This window comes from Phyllobates terribilis, unplaced genomic scaffold, assembly GCF_046119375.1.
Source record: "Phyllobates terribilis strain yellow unplaced genomic scaffold, ASM4611937v1 Scaffold_10__3_contigs__length_209671492, whole genome shotgun sequence".
Lineage (NCBI taxonomy): Eukaryota > Metazoa > Chordata > Amphibia > Anura > Dendrobatidae > Phyllobates > Phyllobates terribilis.
In genome coordinates this window covers 42,672,625-42,692,753 of record NW_027362770.1, presented here as the reverse complement: position 1 = coordinate 42,692,753, position 20,129 = coordinate 42,672,625, and the positions used below count along the sequence as shown (strand labels likewise).

Genomic DNA, 20,129 nt, shown 5'->3' with positions numbered 1-20,129 from the left:
ATTTTCCAGTCAAGATACAGATAAACATGATTAGTAATTTTAAATCTGGTGGAGCTTATTATAGATGGCCTAATAGAATCAGTGCTGCACACTGCTACAAAGCCCAAATTATTTTCCAGCCAAGATACAGATAAACATGATTAGTAATTTGAAAGCTTAAAACGGTTGGTAGGGTGATTTTAACCAATCATCAAGCTTTTACTCTCCCCAGGATGACACAGGGGTAGAAAAGTCGTTTCGGATCCATGATTTGATCATCTTTATGAACGTGAGTCTGTCTACATTATCAGTGGAGAGCCGCGTGCGCTTATCTGTCAGCACACCACCAGCAGCGCTGAACACACGTTCAGACAGAACGCTGGCTGCGGGGCATGACAAGGTCTCCAAGGCGTAAATGGCTAGCTCCGGCCATTTATCCAGATTGGAAGCCCAAAAAGAGCAAGGGTCCAGTGACACAGTCATGGCTTCAATGTTTACTTGGAGATACTCCTGTACCATCGTCTCTAGGCGTTGACTATGTGTCAGACTTCTTGTCTCCTGTGGCCTTGCAAAGGATGGGCTAAAAAAGTGGTGAAATGATTCCGCAAAATTGATGTTACCAGCAGATACTGTGGTTCTGTTACGGTTTGAGTGCTGAACACTTGACGGTCCCACGGTTGGCAAGTTGGAACTGTGAGATTCACTACGTGCACCACTGGTATTTTGTGGAAAAGCACATGTAAGATTCTGCAACAGTCTCTGCTGATACTCCTGCATGCGTGCATCCCTTTCTATGGCAGGGTTAATTTCTGCAAATTTACTTTTGTACCTGGGATCTAACAGTGTGGCAACCCAGTAGTCAGGATTATTTCTAATTCTCACAATTCGAGGGTCATGTTGCAGGTAGTGCAGCAAGAAGGCACTCATGTGTGTTGCGCATCCAGGAGCACCAAGTCCCTGTTGTGTTGGTGGCGAGGTAACAATCATGCTTCCTTCCTCTGTCCTCTCCCCCCAACCTCGCACAACAGAAATGTGATCAAGGTCTCCCTCATCTGATGAGTCTTCCATCAGTTCGTCCTCCACTTCTTCCTGGGCTCCTGCACCTTCCTCACTAGTTTGGCTGCTACCATGCGCCCTGGTAAAACCATCTCCCCCACCCTCACATGCCTGCCGCCTTGGTGCTGCCGACCGTCTGGACCTTGCAGATGTTAGCCCTTCCGCATACAACTCCTCCTCCTCTACTTCCTCCACCTCCTCTTGTGCCACCACCTGACTCCGAATTCTGTTTAACATGTGCTCCAGCATGTAAATCACCGGAATAGTCATGCTGATAATGGCATCGTCAGCACTAAACATCTTCGTCGCCATTTCAAAACTGTGCAGAAGGGTGCATAGGTCCCTGATCTGAGACCACTCCTCCAGCGTGATTTGCCCCACCTCTGGATCTCGTTGGCCCAGGCTATACGTCAGAACGTATTGCACCAGGGCTTGTCGGTGCTGCCACAGTCGCTGCAACATGTGCAGAGTTGAATTCCACCGGGTAGGCACATCGCATTTTAGCCGGTGAAGTGGCAGGCCCAACGACTTCTGTAGAGATGTAAGTCGCTGAGCTGCGGGATGCGAACGGCGGAAGTGAGCACACAGCGACCGTGCCCTCTGCAGAAGGCCATCTAGTCTGGGATAGTGGGCTAAAAATTGCTGGACAACCAGGTTCAACACGTGAGCTATACAAGGCACGTGTGTGACATTGCCCCGGCGAAGGGCCGCACCCAGGTTTGCAGCATTGTCGCACACGGCCTTCCCTGGTTTCAGGTCCAGTGGAGACAACCATTCATGAAATTGGTTCTCCAGAGCTGACCATAACTCCTCAGCTGTGTGACTCACATTTCCCAGACATTTCAATGTAAAAACCGCCTGATGACGTTGAGCCCTACTGCCAGCATAGTAAGGAGGTGTGCAGGATCCCTTCTGCGCAGTTAGAAAGCTTGTGGCATTACCAGACAGGCTTTGGGTGCAGGTGGAAGACCGAGATGAGGTTGAGGAGGCAGAAGCAGTGGAGGAACTTTGACATAAAGAGGATTGACGCACAACTCGTGGGGACGGCAAGACTTGGACAGCAGCCCCTTGTCCTGCTGTCACCATAGTTACCCAGTGCCCAGTCAGCGACATGTAACGCCCCTGTCCATGCCTACTCGTCCAAGTGTCTGTGGTGAAATGCACCCTGTCACACACAGAGTTTCTCAAAGAAGCAGTGATGTTGTGTGCGACATGCTGGTGGAGCGCAGGCACACCTTTCTTTGAGAAGTAGTGCCGACTGGGCATCTGGTACTGGGGCACTGCGACGGACATAAGGTCTCGAAAATCCTCTGTGTCCACCAGGCGGAAAGGCAGCATTTCTGTAGCCAAGAGCTTGCAGATGGTGAAATTCAACCTCTTAGCTTTCTCATGGCTAGGAGGAAATGGTCTTTTACTTGTCCACATCTGAGGGACCGAGGGCTGGCTATTGTGCTTAGACGGGGTTGATAAGGGTGTCCCCTGCAAACTGCCGGTCTGTGAGGAAGATGCAGGCGGACATGTTAGGTTGCCTTGATCCAAAGGTGGTGCTATCGATGTCGGACAGCGCTCAACACCAGCTGGTGTTACCACCTCCAAAGAAAATGATGACCTGCCAATCACGCTGGCTGTTGCGGGTAAAGAGGTGGCAGGTCTGCGCCCCAAAACAGGTGTGACTGCTGTCCCCCCAGTCACAGAGGATGAAGAGGCCGCGGATGCACAAGATATGGCAGACGGTGGTTGGCCCGGCCGGCTAGGCCGCATTGTAGCACACTGAGCTTCCCACTGCAACTTATGCTTCATGTCCATGTGCCGGTTCATGCATGAAGTACTCAAACTATGTATTTTTTGGCCTCTTCTTAGCTTTTGCTGACAAATGTTACAGATAACACGAGTTGGGTCATCTTTATCGATCTGAAAAAATGCCCAGGCTATGCAAGGCTTAGCACCCATGCGACCTGAAGAGCCACCACGACTTGTGGTGAGAGGCAGAGTTGTGTTTGAGGATGCAGTTGTTGACGTGCTTCCAGTACTACGTCTCTGTCCAGGAAGGCGCAACCTGACCTCGTCGTCACTAGCATCTTCCTCCACCTCCTCTGCTGACCTCATCTCTTGGCTGACTGTGGGTTGACAGTAAGTGGGATCTCCAACCTCATCATCATCACCCTGTGCGTTATCACACCCGTCGTCCTCAGAGCCAACCTGTTCCTGCCCTGACAAAAAACTAAAGTTGTCGCTCCAATCAGGTATTTGAGTCTTATCATCGTCTTCCTCATTGTCTCCACCAACAGGAGTTACAGTTTGGGAATGAGGGTCTACATTATGGTCAGAACCTTCTGCGTCTGGTCCTGGATCCGACTCATAAAGATTCTGGGAATCAGTGCAGATCATTTCCTCGTCTGGATTCACAGAAGCGCTGGAGTCGACCTCTGATTCCCAGGCTATAGTATGAGTAAACAGTTCTGCAGACTCAACCATCTCTTCTACCTCATACTCAGACGGGCAGCTGGAGATTTGGGAGCTGTGAGGAAGCAAGTGCGATTGGGGTGACACCTTTGAGGACTGGAGTATTTGTGATGTTGAAGTTGATGTGGAGGAGAGCCCACTTAAAGGAGCACTTGATATCCGTTGAAGCACCTGCTGTTTTTGTGCCTCATCTGGAATTTGTAGCGATTGGCGTGGCCGTAAGAAAGGGATCTTATCACATTGTCCGCTAAAAGAAGTAGACATTTTAGTTTGGCTGGAAGATGGTCTTTCTTCTGCAGATGTTACTGTTGCTTTAACACCTACCCCACGGACACAACCTTTTTTCCCCTTCCCAACACACCTATTCCCCTTTCCACCAGCAGCAGGCCTTTTTCCACTCATTTTGGTGGTTAACTAATTCACAACTCTGGAGTTGTTTGCACAAAAAAACAATGGATGGGAACCGAGCAGAGCTGAGTGGCCAAACTGTGGTATTAGGCCAAAACTATTGGCTGGGTTAGATGCAGAAAAAAATTATATTCAATTTGCAACCTGATGGAGGTCAGTATAGATGGACTAATAGAACAAGTCCCACACACAGCTAGAAGCCCAAATATTTTTTCAGAGGTAGATGCAGAAAAATTTTTTATTCCGTTTGCAACCTGATGGAGGTCTGTATAGATGGATTAATAGAACAAGTCCCACACACAGCTACAAGCTCAATATTTTTTCAGAGGTAGATGCAGAAAAAAAATATATTCAGTTTGCAACCTGATGGAGGTCAGTATAGATGGACTAATAGAGAAAGCCCCACACACTGCTAGAAGGCCAAATATTTTTTCAGAGCTAGATGCAGACAAAAAATTATTTTGAATTTGCAACCTGATGGAGGTCAGTATAGGTGGACTAATAGAACAAGTCCCACACACTGCTAGAAGGCCAAATATTTTTTCAGAGCTAGATGCAGAAAAAAATTATATTCAGTTTGCAACCTGATGGAGGTCTGTATAGATGGATTAATAGAACAAGTCCCACACACAGCTAGAAACCCAAATATTTTTTCAGAGGTAGATGCAGATAAAAATTATTTTTAATTTGCAACCTGATGGAGGTCAGTATAGATGGACTAATAGAGAAAGTCCCACACACTGCTAGAAGGCCAAATATTTTTTCAGAGCTAGATGCAGATAAAAATTATTTTTAATTTGCAACCTGATGGAGGTCAGTATAGATGGACTAATAGAGAAAGTCCCACACACTGCTAGAAGGCCAAATATTTTTTCAGAGCTAAATGCAGATAAAAATTATTTTTAATTTGCAACCTGATGGAGGTCAGTATAGATGGACTAATAGAGAAAGTCCCACACACTGCTAGAAGGCCAAATATTTTTTCAGAGGTAGATGCAGATAAAAATTATTTTTAATTTGCAACCTGATGGAGGTCAGTATAGATGGACTAATAGAGAAAGTCCCACACACTGCTAGAAGGCCAAATATTTTTTCAGAGCTAGATGCAGATAAAAATTATTTTTAATTTGCAACCTGATGGAGGTCAGTATAGATGGACTAATAGAGAAAGTCCCACACACTGCTAGAAGGCCAAATATTTTTTCAGAGCTAGATGCAGAAAAAAATTATATTCAGTTTGCAACCTGATGGAGGTCTGTATAGATTGATTAATAGAACAAGTCCCACACACAGCTAGAAACCCAAATATTTTTTCAGAGGTAGATGCAGATAAAAATTATTTTTAATTTGCAACCTGATGGAGGTCAGTATAGATGGACTAATAGAGAAAGTCCCACACACTGCTAGAAGGCCAAATATTTTTTCAGAGCTAGATGCAGATAAAAATTATTTTTAATTTGCAACCTGATGGAGGTCAGTATAGATGGACTAATAGAGAAAGTCCCACACACTGCTAGAAGGCCAAATATTTTTTCAGAGCTAAATGCAGATAAAAATTATTTTTAATTTGCAACCTGATGGAGGTCAGTATAGATGGACTAATAGAGAAAGTCCCACACACTGCTAGAAGGCCAAATATTTTTTCAGAGCTAGATGCAGATAAAAATTATTTTTAATTTGCAACCTGATGGAGGTCAGTATAGATGGACTAATAGAGAAAGTCCCACACACTGCTAGAAGGCCAAATATTTTTTCAGAGCTAGATGCAGATAAAAATTATATTCAATTTGCAACCTGATGGAGGTCAGTATAGATGGACTAATAGAACAAGTCCCACACACAGCTAGAAGCCCAAATATTTTTTCAGAGGTACTGTAGATGCAGATAAAAATTATTTTTAATTTGCAACCTGATGGAGGTCAGTATAGATGGACTAATACAACAAGTCCCACACACAGCTAGAAGCCCAAATATTTTTTCAGAGCTAGATGCAGATAAAAATTATATTCAATTTGCAACCTGATGGAGGTCAGTATAGATGGACTAATAGAGAAAGTCCCACACACTGCTAGAAGGCCAAATATTTTTTCAGAGCTAGATGCAGATAAAAATTATATTCAATTTGCAACCTGATGGAGGTCAGTATAGATGGACTAATAGAACAAGTCCCACACACAGCTAGAAGCCCAAATATTTTTTCAGAGGTACTGTAGATGCAGATAAAAATTATTTTTAATTTGCAACCTGATGGAGGTCAGTATAGATGGACTAATAGAGAAAGTCCCACACACTGCTAGAAGGCCAAATATTTTTTCAGAGGTAGATGCAGAAAAAAATATATTCAGTTTGCAACCTGATGGAGGTCTGTATAGATGGATTAATAGAACAAGTCCCACACACAGCTAGAAGCCCAATATTTTTTCAGAGGTAGATGCAGAAAAAAATATATTCAGTTTGCAACCTGATGGAGGTCAGTATAGATGGACTAATACAACAAGTCCCACACACAGCTAGAAGCCCAATATGTTTTCAGAGGTAGATGCAGAAAAAAATATATTCAGTTTGCAACCTGATGGAGGTCTGTATAGATGGATTAATAGAACAAGTCCCACACACAGCTAGAAGCCCAATATTTTTTCAGAGGTAGATGCAGAAAAAAATATATTCAGTTTGCAACCTGATGGAGGTCAGTATAGATGGACTAATACAACAAGTCCCACACACAGCTAGAAGCCCAATATTTTTTCAGGGGTAGATGCAGAAAAAAATATATTCAGTTTGCAACCTGATGGAGGTCTGTATAGATGGATTAATAGAACAAGTCCCACACACAGCTAGAAGCCCAATATTTTTTCAGAGGTAGATGCAGAAAAAAATATATTCAGTTTGCAACCTGATGGAGGTCAGTATAGATGGACTAATACAACAAGTCCCACACACAGCTAGAAGCCCAATATTTTTTCAGAGCTAGATGCAGAAAAAAATTATATTCAATTTGCAACCTGATGGAGGTCAGTATAGATGGACTAATAGAACAAGTCCCACACACAGCTAGAAGCCCAAATATTTTTTCAGAGGTACTGTAGATGCAGATAAAAATTATTTTTAATTTGCAACCTGATGGAGGTCAGTATAGATGGACTAATAGAGAAAGTCCCACACACTGCTAGAAGGCCAAATATTTTTTCAGAGGTAGATGCAGAAAAAAATATATTCAGTTTGCAACCTGATGGAGGTCTGTATAGATGGATTAATAGAACAAGTCCCACACACAGCTAGAAGCCCAATATTTTTTCAGAGGTAGATGCAGAAAAAAATATATTCAGTTTGCAACCTGATGGAGGTCAGTATAGATGGACTAATACAACAAGTCCCACACACAGCTAGAAGCCCAATATGTTTTCAGAGGTAGATGCAGAAAAAAATATATTCAGTTTGCAACCTGATGGAGGTCTGTATAGATGGATTAATAGAACAAGTCCCACACACAGCTAGAAGCCCAATATTTTTTCAGAGGTAGATGCATAAAAAAATATATTCAGTTTGCAACCTGATGGAGGTCAGTATAGATGGACTAATACAACAAGTCCCACACACAGCTAGAAGCCCAATATTTTTTCAGAGGTAGATGCAGAAAAAAATATATTCAGTTTGCAACCTGATGGAGGTCTGTATAGATGGATTAATAGAACAAGTCCCACACACAGCTAGAAGCCCAATATTTTTTCAGAGGTAGATGCAGAAAAAAATATATTCAGTTTGCAACCTGATGGAGGTCAGTATAGATGGACTAATACAACAAGTCCCACACACAGCTAGAAGCCCAATATTTTTTCAGAGCTAGATGCAGAAAAAAATTATATTCAATTTGCAACCTGATGGAGGTCAGTATAGATGGACTAATAGAATGATGCTATGCCCAAAAGATTTTACTTCACTAGGTGCTGTAAAAAAATTGGTATTCTATACACAGGTGGTATATCTTGCAACACAGATAGGCTACTCCACTGACTAACACACTCTGCAATAGGCCAAAAAGGATTAGCTTTGCTAGATTCAGCCAAATGCTGTGAAAAAAACTTGCACAGCACTGGCACAGACCTGCCTGGCAAAAACTGATAGGAACTGATGTAACCTAGTCCTGAAAAGGACTCCAATTACAATTAGTCTTTACTCCCACAATCTATCTATTTAAGAGCACAGACCTGCCTGATAAAAGTCGTAGGAAATGCTGTAACCTAGTCCTTAAAAGGACTGCAATCACAACTATTCCCTACTCCCAAGCTATCTGTAGATTTGTGCGAAAATTGGCTTGAAATTAACAAGGTATAGCGCACACAGCAACAGCGGTGTCGTCTAACACGCAGCTGCAGCAGTTAGAAAATGGTGGCGACGGGGAAAATGGCTTGGTCTTATAGGGCAAGGACATGTGACATACACTGCCAATGACACATGCCCTTGCTTGTGTGAAAAAAAGCACTTCGCTCCGTGTGTGCGCTGCTGATAGGCTGACAGATTGCACCTCCCCACTGTAAATGCGGGAAAGAGAAAAAAAAAATGGAGATCTTCATTGTTCCTGCAGAGATCCATCCCCTGCCCCTCCCCCCACCCCGCTGTACACTCAAACTGCGTATTAACATTAATTTTCATCATTACTGAGAAAAAATCCAGTTATGATTTTGGTGCACGAACAGTTATCGAACATAACCTCGAACAGCCGAATTTTTCTCAAATTGTTCGTGTTCGCCGAACGGCTCGAACACCGCCCAAAACAGCTCGAATTTGAGATTGGCGAACAGTTCGAGTAGAACAACGCTCATCTCTACTAAACACTCTCTCGTACTCTTGAACCACCCGGTAGACTCCCTGTTTTTGGTGTGAGGGAGTGGAGTCAGTACCCAAATGCAGTTGCTGACACCAGTCCTCCATTGGTTTCTTAGAGCCATTACCTTCCTCTGGTTGAGATGGAGGCAAGGGTTCCACGGCCTGTACAGAGTTCTGGTTGATGGTGAACAATTTGGCTAGCGTGGCATACCGGGGCAGGTATACTTCTCTCTCCCCGATATTGATGATGCGGACGGGCACCCTCTCATGGCGTACATCGACCACCCCCCGTGCTGTCAAAATGGTGGGCCTATTGTCTGAGTAGACGGGTTCTACCATTGCTTGGTAGTCTCTACCTCTTAGACCAATAGCTGCCCGGCACCAAATCATCATCTCACTTTTTGGGGGCATGGCAATAGGGAACGGGTCACACATTCTCACGCTACCTATCTCACCACCAGATAGTTCCACTTGATGCCACTTCATCAGTGCCCGGATCTCTTTTTGGAGCACACGCTGCTGGCTGGAAGTGGCGTTCTTAGCAACCTGTTGCAAAATAAGAATCACCTCTGCAAGACAGTTTTCAATTACGTTAGTACCTAGGGTGATTTTTGGGTGACTCTCGCGACGGTCAATGTCCACAATGATCAGTCCTTGTGCCGGCAGTTCAACTCTACCGACCTTGATGGTCACCTCCTTAAATCCTACCTGTGGCACGGGCTGACCATTGCTGGCGATAATGCTCAGGTCGTCATCTGGGTACCGGGTTATGTCCGAGTCATTCCAGTACCGCTTGAAGAGCACGTACGGGATGGTGGTGACCTGTGACCCGGTGTCTAGTAGGGCACTCATAGGAATGCCGTCCAGTACCACAGGCAAGACCGGACGTCCCCCTACGTATTTGTCACGCCAGTTCGATGGGCCTGATGATCTTATGCCTGGGGGTTGGCCCTCTACCCCAGGTTATGCCCGTTTAAAATGACAGTACCTTGCCATATGTCCGGGTTGATTGCAGCGGCGGCAGATGGGTCGTCCGTCCTCGTTGTATCTGTCGCTGGGTCTTCCTCTGGCCGGTAGCATCCTCCTCAGTTGGCGCCACGGGACGTCCTCCGGTCCGGATGCCAGCTGGATCTTTCCTGGAGAAGAGACCTGTAAAAACTGCACAGTTCTGGTTAGCGCAGCAACGATCTTAGTCAGCTCTTGGACCTGATGGTGCAGGTCTGTTGCCGAGTCATTGTTCAAAGCCTGCGCATCAGCTCCCACAGGCCTGGCAGACAAGAGCGCCGCGTCCTGGTGATAAGTGATAGCAGGGCGCCTGTGGGTCACACCGCCACCTGGTGCCAGTTCTCGGAGCACCCGGATGGCTCTGTCCTTGAACTGTGCAAAGTCCAGGTCAGGGTCCTGTAAGGCCATTGCCCGCAACTGGGTTCGGTGGGCATTGCACAGTAGACCCTCAATAAATTGTTCAGTCAACAGCTTGTCTTCATTTCCCACGCTGTCAGGGTCTGCCTGCTTAATGGCTCTCAGGGCCTCTTGTAGGTTTAGAGCATAGTCTCTTATACTTTCATGTGCCCGTTGTTTGCACCCGTAAAATCTGAGCTTTATTTCGGCTGAGGTGCGGGTGTCAAATGTGTCTTTCAGCCGGGCTAGTATCTCTCTGACAGTCCTCTTCTTCCCAGGTGACCAAGACTTTACCTCCCTTTGGGCTGCCCCGATTAACTGGGCCACCAGAATGCTCACTTTTTTCTCTTCTGTGAGGGGGTATACTTGGAAGAGGCTATCAAGTCTTTCCCTATAGTCACTCAGGGTATGTGACTCCCCTGAGTACTGGGGTAGCCAGTTTGCCCCCGGGATATAGGGCATGGTGAAGGGCATGACCGCAGCAGCGGTTGCGCTGGCGGCCGGTGTGGCGGTGGAGGTCCCCTCGGTGTCAGACATCCTCCTTCCCCCCTAGTGGACCGTGGCCTACCTTGCGATGCTCTTCTTCCGTAGGCCGCGGCTCCGCAGTCAATCGTCGGGGTAGAGGACCTGGCGTCGCGCTCCGATGACGTCAGCATCGCTCTTCCTCCCTTCCAGGACCTTACGCAGCGTCGGAGCGTGGCGCGGAGCTTCGGATCTTGCGCGCTTTCGACGTCCACCCCCCTCTTCTTCCCGTGCGGCGTCCTGAAGATGGCGTCCGATGTCGGAAAGCAGCTGCGGATGGCGGGAAGACGGCGGGAAACGGTCCAAGACGGCGTCCGATGGCGGGAAACGGCTCCCGACGGCGGGAAACTTCACCACAGGTAAGTTTAAAAGTATTTTTTCAGGCACGCAGTACCCGGTGGTTGCGGGCACGAAATCCTGCCGACTACGCCAAAGTTGACGCGCCCCCTGGGCCTGTGCTGTGCAGGGGGATACCTGGAGCCGGATCGCTGGGGGTTGTAGTTCTCCGTGGCGGTGACCCGGTCCGTGCCCAGGGCGGTCAAACCAGTGGCAGTCTTAAGTAATAACAATGTCCGACAACGCCACCCGTGGATTGCGGTCAATGGGGACCGCCGCTGCGCTGCCGACCGCTGAGGCTGATGTTGTTTGCGCAGCCGAGTATGGGATAACTCCCCACGGGAGAAGTATTGCCTCAGGGCAGCTAGTGTGGATGATGGGAGTGATGGTGTGAGCGTCCCAGTAGTAATGGTGCTGGTGCGGCGATGAAACACAGAGACGTATGGTGAAGTTCAGGGTCTTTACTGATGGTATAAAGCAGACCCTCCCGGGAGTACTGGTTAGCAGTAGGGGCCTGGTCAGTCTGTGAGCAAGCAGGATCTCCCCTGGCCAGGTGGAGTTGTAGGCCTCCCCGACTATCTGCACTCTTTCCTGGCTACCTTGCTCTATGCGGGTAGAAGTAGCCCACGTCCCTGAGTATACCGTGTGGTGCTCACCCGTATGGCCGGCGACTTGGGGCCTTCCGTTAGCCTCCGCTTCACGATGGCGGTGCTGGTCCCTTGCTTGTGACCGTGCCTTCGGGTTTCTAAGGCCAGAGGACATGGAATCCCCTGCCGGTTGGATTCTGCTGCTGGACCTGGATGTCCCCACAGCCTCGGACTCCGTGTCCGGGTTAGTGTCTTCAGCCAAGGCGAGCTATCTAGCTTCCAGCCTCTGGCACTCGCTCCTGCTCCCACAGAGCTCCTGTTGTAACTCTCCCTGTGTCTGGAACTTCACTCCAGGCTCTGACTAACCTAATCCCGCCCCAGTCCCAGTTTATAAGGGCAGATTCCTCCCCTCCCAGGTCTGGGTGGGCCGTGTTGCATGCTTAGGGCTCCTGACCAGAGAAACCTCCCACTTGCTCTCAGACATAATATTTCTATTACTGTGGTAACCAGACCCCTGGGGTGCCACATATTTGTCTCCTGAGCGGTTTATGCAAGCAAAATAAACCAACCTGGATTTATAATGAAAATGCTCCCTGTGCCTACCTCAACCGCAGCTGAGTGAGTACTAAACCCCACAGCACGCAATTCATCAAGATCCACTTCTGGCAGCTCACTTTATAATTTCCAACTAATCACATTCCAAATAGGCTCTATGGGAGTCAAATCCATGTACGATACAAGCCATGGTTTCATATACAGGCCATGTTATTGATCTGCATTTACAAGAGGAAGCTGCCAGCAGTGGATCCTGATGATTTATGCACCCAAATGAATTCAGCATAGCAGAACATTCCTCAGACAACCATTAATAACCTCATTGATAATATCTCAAGAAGTGAAAATCCATAGGTATCTGCACGTGTCGCTCAAACTCGATACTGAATACGTTTAGATGTTTTGAAAATTTTTGTCTCCAGTTTTTCAAAATTTACATATAAAGATGAGTGGATCTTTTGAAATGTGAATTCACACACTTTCCCACAAAAATTTGATTCAATAAATTTGTGCTAATGTCAATACTGGAAAGCTTGTAAATGCTCCTAAAATACACGTGGGGGAGAGCGAACAGAAAGAGAACCTTGCTGACCATAGGAACTTACACTTTACAAGAGAGTGAGGACCCCCATGGCTATAAGAGATTACACTCTGCAGAATAGAAAGAGAGAGAGGACCCCGTTTACCATAAGAGTTTACACTTTACAGGCATGATAGAGAAAGGACCCTGCTGACAGTAAGAGCTTACACTCTACAGTCGAAAGAGAATGACAGGATCCCACTGACCATAAGAGCTTACAGTCTACAAAAGAGAGGCTTACCAGTGACTTTGGAGATGGAAAATGACTCTGCTGTACAGACTGTGTTCCACTGGGAACCACTGATCTGTAATGGCCAACTGTGATGGCCCAGGTACTGACCACCACTGTACAAAGTATGATAATCTGTAAAATGTTATAGCTGCACAGTAATATGCAAAAATGACGATTTCCTGCTCTCTCATGTTTCAGCAATTTGAGAAATGGTGCCGGGCAAGTTTTTTTTTTTTTGCGAACCTCGAATTGAATCTCAAAATATTTGAATTCGCGAAAAATGTGGATTTCAGGAAATTCTACTCAAACTCAATCCTCCGCAAATCAATTCACTTATCTCTATTTACATATCATTAACATGATTATCTATCCTGTTATTGTTGTAATTTTATGACTTTTACTTTTTGGTGTCATTATTTATTTTACTCGCTTATATAGAACCATTAATTCCACAGCGTTTTATAGACATTATCAGCACTGTCCCCATTGGGGCTCACAATTGAGATTCCCTATCAGTATGTCTTTGGAGTGTGGGAGGAAACCGGAGAACCTGGAGGAAACCCACGCAAACACAAGGAGAACATACAAACTCCTTATTCTGAGGAGTATATTTAAACAATAGCTTTTTTGATATGATATATTTTGAGGATTTAAGTTACTTTTGACTGTTATATATAATCCCATTGAATCATAGGAGCTCAACTAAACTATCTGATCAATCAATAAGTTTGAAATCATAAGTAGAACAGTACAACTGTAATAGTCATTTTTCGGAGGAATGTTCCTGCAACAAATTGGTATGACCACTAACCCCAACTGGGAATCTTCCATGAGAGGACAATCTCTCTAAAATATGTTTATTTTTAATAACGTCTTGGGTGTTCATCTCATAAAAGTGTCAGTGTAATAGCTTTTCCTGTAAACATAATGTTCACCAGCAGAGGGCTTACTGAAAACCAGGAACATTGCATTATTATATCAATGTAGAATGAGTTTAGAGAAATCATTCATATCCAATTAAGACCATCTTTTTACCATAAAACATAAGAAATAGATTGTCATATTTGCATATGTCTCCTATGATTGATATATTAGCTCAGACAAGATGCAGCAGAACTGACACTTTCATTTCACATCTCCCTGTCATGTGGCTATGTGTTTGAAAATAAATTAATTAATAAAAAAAACGACTAAATCTATCCCTAGAGCAAGCCCCAAAATGAATTCAGATGCCAGACCAGACTCCAAAACAAAAAAAGGGCCAAAAATATTTTCTTAACGCATAAGGTTTCCTCAATGAGCACTGTGTACAATCTGTCGGATTAAGGGTCGTCATATCCTATCTACATTTTGTTAATAATGTGTCTTTTAGTACAAGTACCATGATTGCAGTGGAAATATATGTAATTAACAAAACCCTTCCACCCCAGAGGTCTATTGTGACAACTAAGGATCCCCATTCTCTTCATTATTTGGTGCAGTGTGGAGTTTTTAGGCTATGTGCACACTGTGTTTTTCTAGGAGTTTTTAGAGCAGAACCTGAGCTGAAACCATCTAAATCCTTCTCCAAATCTTAAAACTATTCAAAAACTTTGAGTTTCCACTCAGTTTCAGCTCTGAAAATTCAACAAAAAGACTCCACGTGCACATACTCCACAGGTATATGCACACAACATCCTTTTTCAGTCAGATTCTGCATGGAATCCGCCTGAAAAAGTGCCTTAATACCGCCGCAAAAAAAAATGAAGACCACATTTTGTTACTTCTTTTAACTCCTTCAGGGTTCGGGAACCTTAAAGCTGCTATAACAAGTAACATCTTTTTCCTTCCTGTGCAAGGAAGCTTCTCGTTAGATATAGTTTAAAATACTTTAAAAGACCCCATTGGCGGAGCCGCCACAGAAACAGCAGCAAAAGCGCATCTTCAAGGAAAAGATTGCTGGCTTTATCCTGAAGCAGTTTTGCTTAGGAAAAACTTAGTGGGTATGTCGGTAGTATGTGCACACGACATCTTTAAGACTCCAGCGCAAGGTTTTCCTAGGCAAAGCCTCTTCAATAAAATGATGACATTCTCTTTCCTAAAGAGGCTTCGCCACTGGCGTCTTTTTTTCTATTATCTAACCTACAATGGCAAAGACACCCACAGAGTTAACATGCTCCTTCTTTTATTGGGAAACTGTAAGAAAATATTGCCATGAGATGAGATCAGCGTGTTGTAGGGGATGAAATCCTGATTACAGTGATGTGTCACTTTCTGGGCTGTGTGTATCTATTTCCTTAAAATCAGTGTTTTATCACCAGGAGATTATCACTAACCTCGTGGCTCCCAGTTAACTGCTCTGTGTAAACCCACCTCCACCACTGTGTAACAGCTTTTTGTTAATGAGCAGTGTACACAGACAGCTGCCAATCAAAGGTGTGGGTGAGGTTACACAGGGCTCAACATTCTGAGCACTGGTAGATCTGCAACAGAAACAAAAGTTATTGTATCAAAATGACAACATGCAGATTATTAATTGACACATTGTTGGAATCATGGTCGCAGCCCCTACATCATCCTGCTCTCAGATTATATAACAAAAAAAACATGGAAAAACCCTTACTGTTATATATAAATTACATGAGACACTGAAACTGCTGTCTACATTCCATGGGATACACTGAGACTGCTGTATATCCATCACATAGGATACATTGAGGCTGCAGTGTATACATTACAAAGGAGACATAAGACTGCTGAATATACATCACATAGGATTCATTGCAAATCTGCAGTATATACATCACATAGAATGAACTAAGACTGTTGTATATACGTCAGATAGGATACACTGAGACTGCTGTTTATACATCACATAGGATTCTCTGAGACTCTCCAGTAAGAACATTACATATGAGACATTGAGGCTGCAGTGTAAACATTACAAAGGAGACATGAGACTGCTGAATATACAACACATAGGATTCATTGCAAATCTGCAGTATATACATCACATAGAATGAACTAAGACTGTTGTATATACATCAGATAGGATACCCTGAGACTGCTGTATATACATCACATAGGATTCTCTGAGACTTTCCTGTAAGAACATTACATATGAGACATTGAGGCTGCAGTGTAAACATTACAAAGGAGACATGAGACTGCTGTATATACCTCACATAGGAGACACTTGGGTTGCTGTACACAGAGTGAGTGCAGACTTATCATTTTGGACTGAACAACCCCTTTAATCCAGTCTCATGTGTGCAGTGGTGGTGTTCAGCACAGAGTGCTTTGTGCGAGCGCACAGTTCTATACATAAAAATTAAAAAGGCCGACGGCTAGAAAAATTGGGCCAGCGACTGATAATGCATTTAAGAACCATGGCCTACAGGAAATCTGTGTTCTGCTGTATTAATAGTCATCTCTGGCATTTTGGACACCCCTACTCTAAAGTATGTGCACGTTGAGTTTAATTAGAAGTTTTTGAAGCAGAACCTTAGACGACACTCTCCAAAATCCTTCTAAAAAAAACAAAACACAAAATTCCTCAAAAACTTGGGAGTTTCTGCTCAATTGAGCTCCAAAAGCTCAGCAAAAAAAATGCAGTGTGCACATAACCCAAAACTTCTTCGGAAGAAATCCACAAAAAAAGGAGCATTTCTTAAAACAGTTTTCTTTTAAAAAATTCATCATTTTTGAACATTTAAAAAAAATCTACAACAAACAGTTGTCAACACATTCACATAGTTCCAGAGGATTGTCAGAATGCAGATATCTAAGGAAACTCCATCACAAAGTTATTACAAGGGGAATTCAAGGCTCAGTGAATATTTTATTATATGTTATTATCATGGACAATTCCATTTACACTTATCTGTTATGTTTACAGACGTCATGTCTCTGACTCAGAACGCATCCCTGCGTCATTACCAAACAACCTACAAAGGTCCAGTGCACTGTGTGAACTGTATTTTGAGGAAAGAAGGTCTTTGGGGCATGTATCGTGGAGCAGGAGCAATGCTTCTCAGGGACATTCCAGGATATTGCATGTACTTCATACCATACATATATTTATGTGAGTGGCTGAAATTAGATTGCCACACAACACCGAGCGCTTTGTCCGTGTGGCTAGCAGGTGGCATTGCAGGTATGTAACAATAATACTGGCTATTTAGGAACAGTGTTACATTTAGCGTCAAAAGTAAAATAAAAAACAATTCTAATTTATTAATACAACTTTATTAACTGGAAAAAATATTACCTAAAAAAATCTGACAGAACAGACCCTGTCTGAGTCAACCTCAGCCACGGGATATATAGGTGCGTCTCACAAAATTAAAATAACCTCAAAAATTTTATTTATTTCAGTTCTTAAATGCAAAAAGTGAAACTCACATATTACATAGAGTCATTACAGACAGAGTCATCTACTTCAAGTGTTTATTTCTGTTAATGTTGATGATTATGGATTACAGCCAATGAAAACACAAAAGTCATTATCTCAGTAAACCAGAATAATTAACAAAAAACACCTGGAAAGGCTTCCTAAGCATTTTAAAACGTCCCTTAGTCTTTAGTCTGTTTCAGTATGCTCCACAATCATGGGGAAGACTGCTGACTTGACAGATGTCCCGAAGGCAGTCATTGACACACTCCACAAGGAGGATAAGCCACAAAAGGTCATTACTAAAGAAGCTGGCTGTTCACATAGTGCTGTATCCAAGCATATTAATGGAAAGTTGAGTGGAAGGAAAAAGTGTGGTAGAAAAAGGTGCACAAGCAACCGGGATAACAGCAGCGTTGAAAGGATTGTTAAGAAAAGGTCATTCAAAAATTTGGGGGAGATTCACAAGGAGTGGACTGCTGCTGGAGTCATTGCTTCAAGAGCCACCACACACAGATGTTTCCAGGACATGAGCTACGAGTGTCGCATTCCTTGTGTCAAGCCACTCATGACCAATAGACAACACCAGAAGCGTCTTACCTGGGCCAAGGAGAAAAAGACCTGGACTGTTACTGAGTGGTCCAAGGTGTTGTTTCCAGATGAAAGTAAATTTTGCATTTCTTTTGGAAATCAAGGTCCCAGAGTCTGGAGGAAGAGTGGAGAGGCCACAATCCAAGCTGCTTGAGTTCTAGTGTGAAGTTTCCACAATCAGTGATGGTTTGGGGAGCCATGTCATCTGCTGGTGTAGGTCCACTGTGTTTTATGAAGACCAACGCCAGCGCAGCCGTCTACCAGGAAACTTTAGATCACTTCTTGCTTCCCTCTGCCGAAAAGCTTTTTGGAGATGGAAATTTCATTCTCCAGCAGGACTTTGCACCTGTCCACACTGCCAAACATACCAATACCTGGTTTAAAACAACAGTATCACTGTGCTTGATCAGCCAGCAAACTCACTTGACCTTAACCCCATAGAAAATCTATGGGGTATTGTCAAGGGGAAGATGAGACACCAGACCCAACAATGCAGACGAGTTGAAGGCTGCTATCAAAGCAACCTGGGCTTCCACAACACCTCAGCAGTGCCACAGGCTGATCGCCTCCATGTCACGCCACATTGATGCAGTAAATGATGCAAAAGGAGCCCCGACCAAGTATTGAGTGCATTTACTGAACATACATTTCAGTAGGCCAATATTTCGGCCGTTATAAAGTATTTACTGAGATAATGACTTTTGGCTGTAATTTATTGGCTGTAATCCATAATCATCAACATTAACAGAAATAAACACTTGAAATAGATCACTCTGTTTGTAATGACTCTATATAATATAGGAGTTTCACTTTTTGTATTGAAGAACTGAAAAAAATTAATTTTCTGAGGATATTCTAATTTTGTGAGAATCACCTGTGTACCAAAAACATAAAAGGAATAAAGGAGGAGGATGGGCTGGGTCTAAATGTATACAGTACATACTTAAAGAAACTTCTGAAGGGTTTTAGTTATCATTTTTCACTCATTGTGTCTTGTTAACAGTTATAATGCAGTTCTTGCATGCGTTTATTTGAAACAAATCCACTAATGGACCCAATGCAGAAGAACAGAATAAATACATATTTATTTCTAATAGTTTGTACATAAATTACTTAGCTTTTAGTATAGAGCTTTTTACTACAATATTGCTTTTTTAACCATCTAATCGGGTAAAAGAAGAAATTATTTTATCTTATTAGCCTGAGTATGAAAAATGAACTTTTAGCTAGACAATACCTACAGTACACCTCACCTTGTAATAGAATACCATTAGCGATACCCAAATGTTGAGAACAAGGAAAAAATTAAGATGTAGCTAATGCTATACTGGAAAAATTAAGTAACACATAATATAGTGCATAGGATGCACCCCAACAAGTTTTGGGGGTCAAATATTGTGAAATTGTTCATTAGATTCTGGAATACCTGAAAGAAAGGTTTTATATAGCTGAAACAAGAAGAAACCTTCAAGCTTGGGACCAGTCTGGATGGGTTAACAGGACTGATCCGGAATTGGAGATTGTGACAAAGTAACGGGCAAAGTACTGGAGGGAAGATACAGTGCATTGTAAAAGTATGTGGCCCCCTTGAACTTTTCTACCTTTTGCCACATTTCTGGCTTCAAACATAAAGATATAAAATTCTATTTTTTGGGGGAAGAATCAACAACAAGGGGACACAATCGTGAAGTGGAAAGAAATTTATTGGATATTTTAAACTTTTTTAACAAATTAAAAACTGATAAGTGGGGTGTGCAATATTTTTCGGCCCCCTTGAGTTAATACTTTGTAGCGCCACCTTTTGCTGCTATTACAGCTGCAAGTCGCTTGGGGTATGTCTCTATCAGTTTTGCACATCAAGAGGCTGAAATTCTTGCCCATTCTTTCTTGCAAAACAGCTTGAGCTCATTGAGGTTGGATGGAGGGCTTTTGTGAACAGCAGTTTTCAGCTCTTTCCACAGATTCTCGATTTGATTCAGGTCTGGACTTTGACTTGGCCATTCTAACACCTGGATACGTTTATTTTTGAACCATTCCATTGTAGATTTTGCTTTATGTTTGGATTCATTGTCCTATTGGAAGTTAAATCTCCGTCCCAGTCTCAGGTCTTTTGCAGACTCCAACAGGTTTTCTTCCAGAACGGTCCAGTATTTGCCTCCGTCCATCTTCCCATCAATTTTAACCATCTTCCCTGTTCCTGATGAAGAAAAGCAGGCCCAAACC

The 20,129-nt window shown here is 43.6% G+C and overlaps 1 protein-coding gene across 2 annotated transcripts in view; it reads left to right on the top strand.

The window, feature by feature from the left end:
- Positions 1-20,129, top strand: part of SLC25A48 (solute carrier family 25 member 48) — a 455,831-nt gene that overhangs the window by 356,375 nt on the left and 79,327 nt on the right. For both annotated transcript variants that reach the window (XM_073649535.1, XM_073649536.1), the window contains exon 5: positions 16,821-17,078. In XM_073649535.1, coding sequence (XP_073505636.1) covers positions 16,821-17,078 — 258 coding nt within the window. The remainder of the gene's footprint in view (positions 1-16,820; positions 17,079-20,129) is intronic.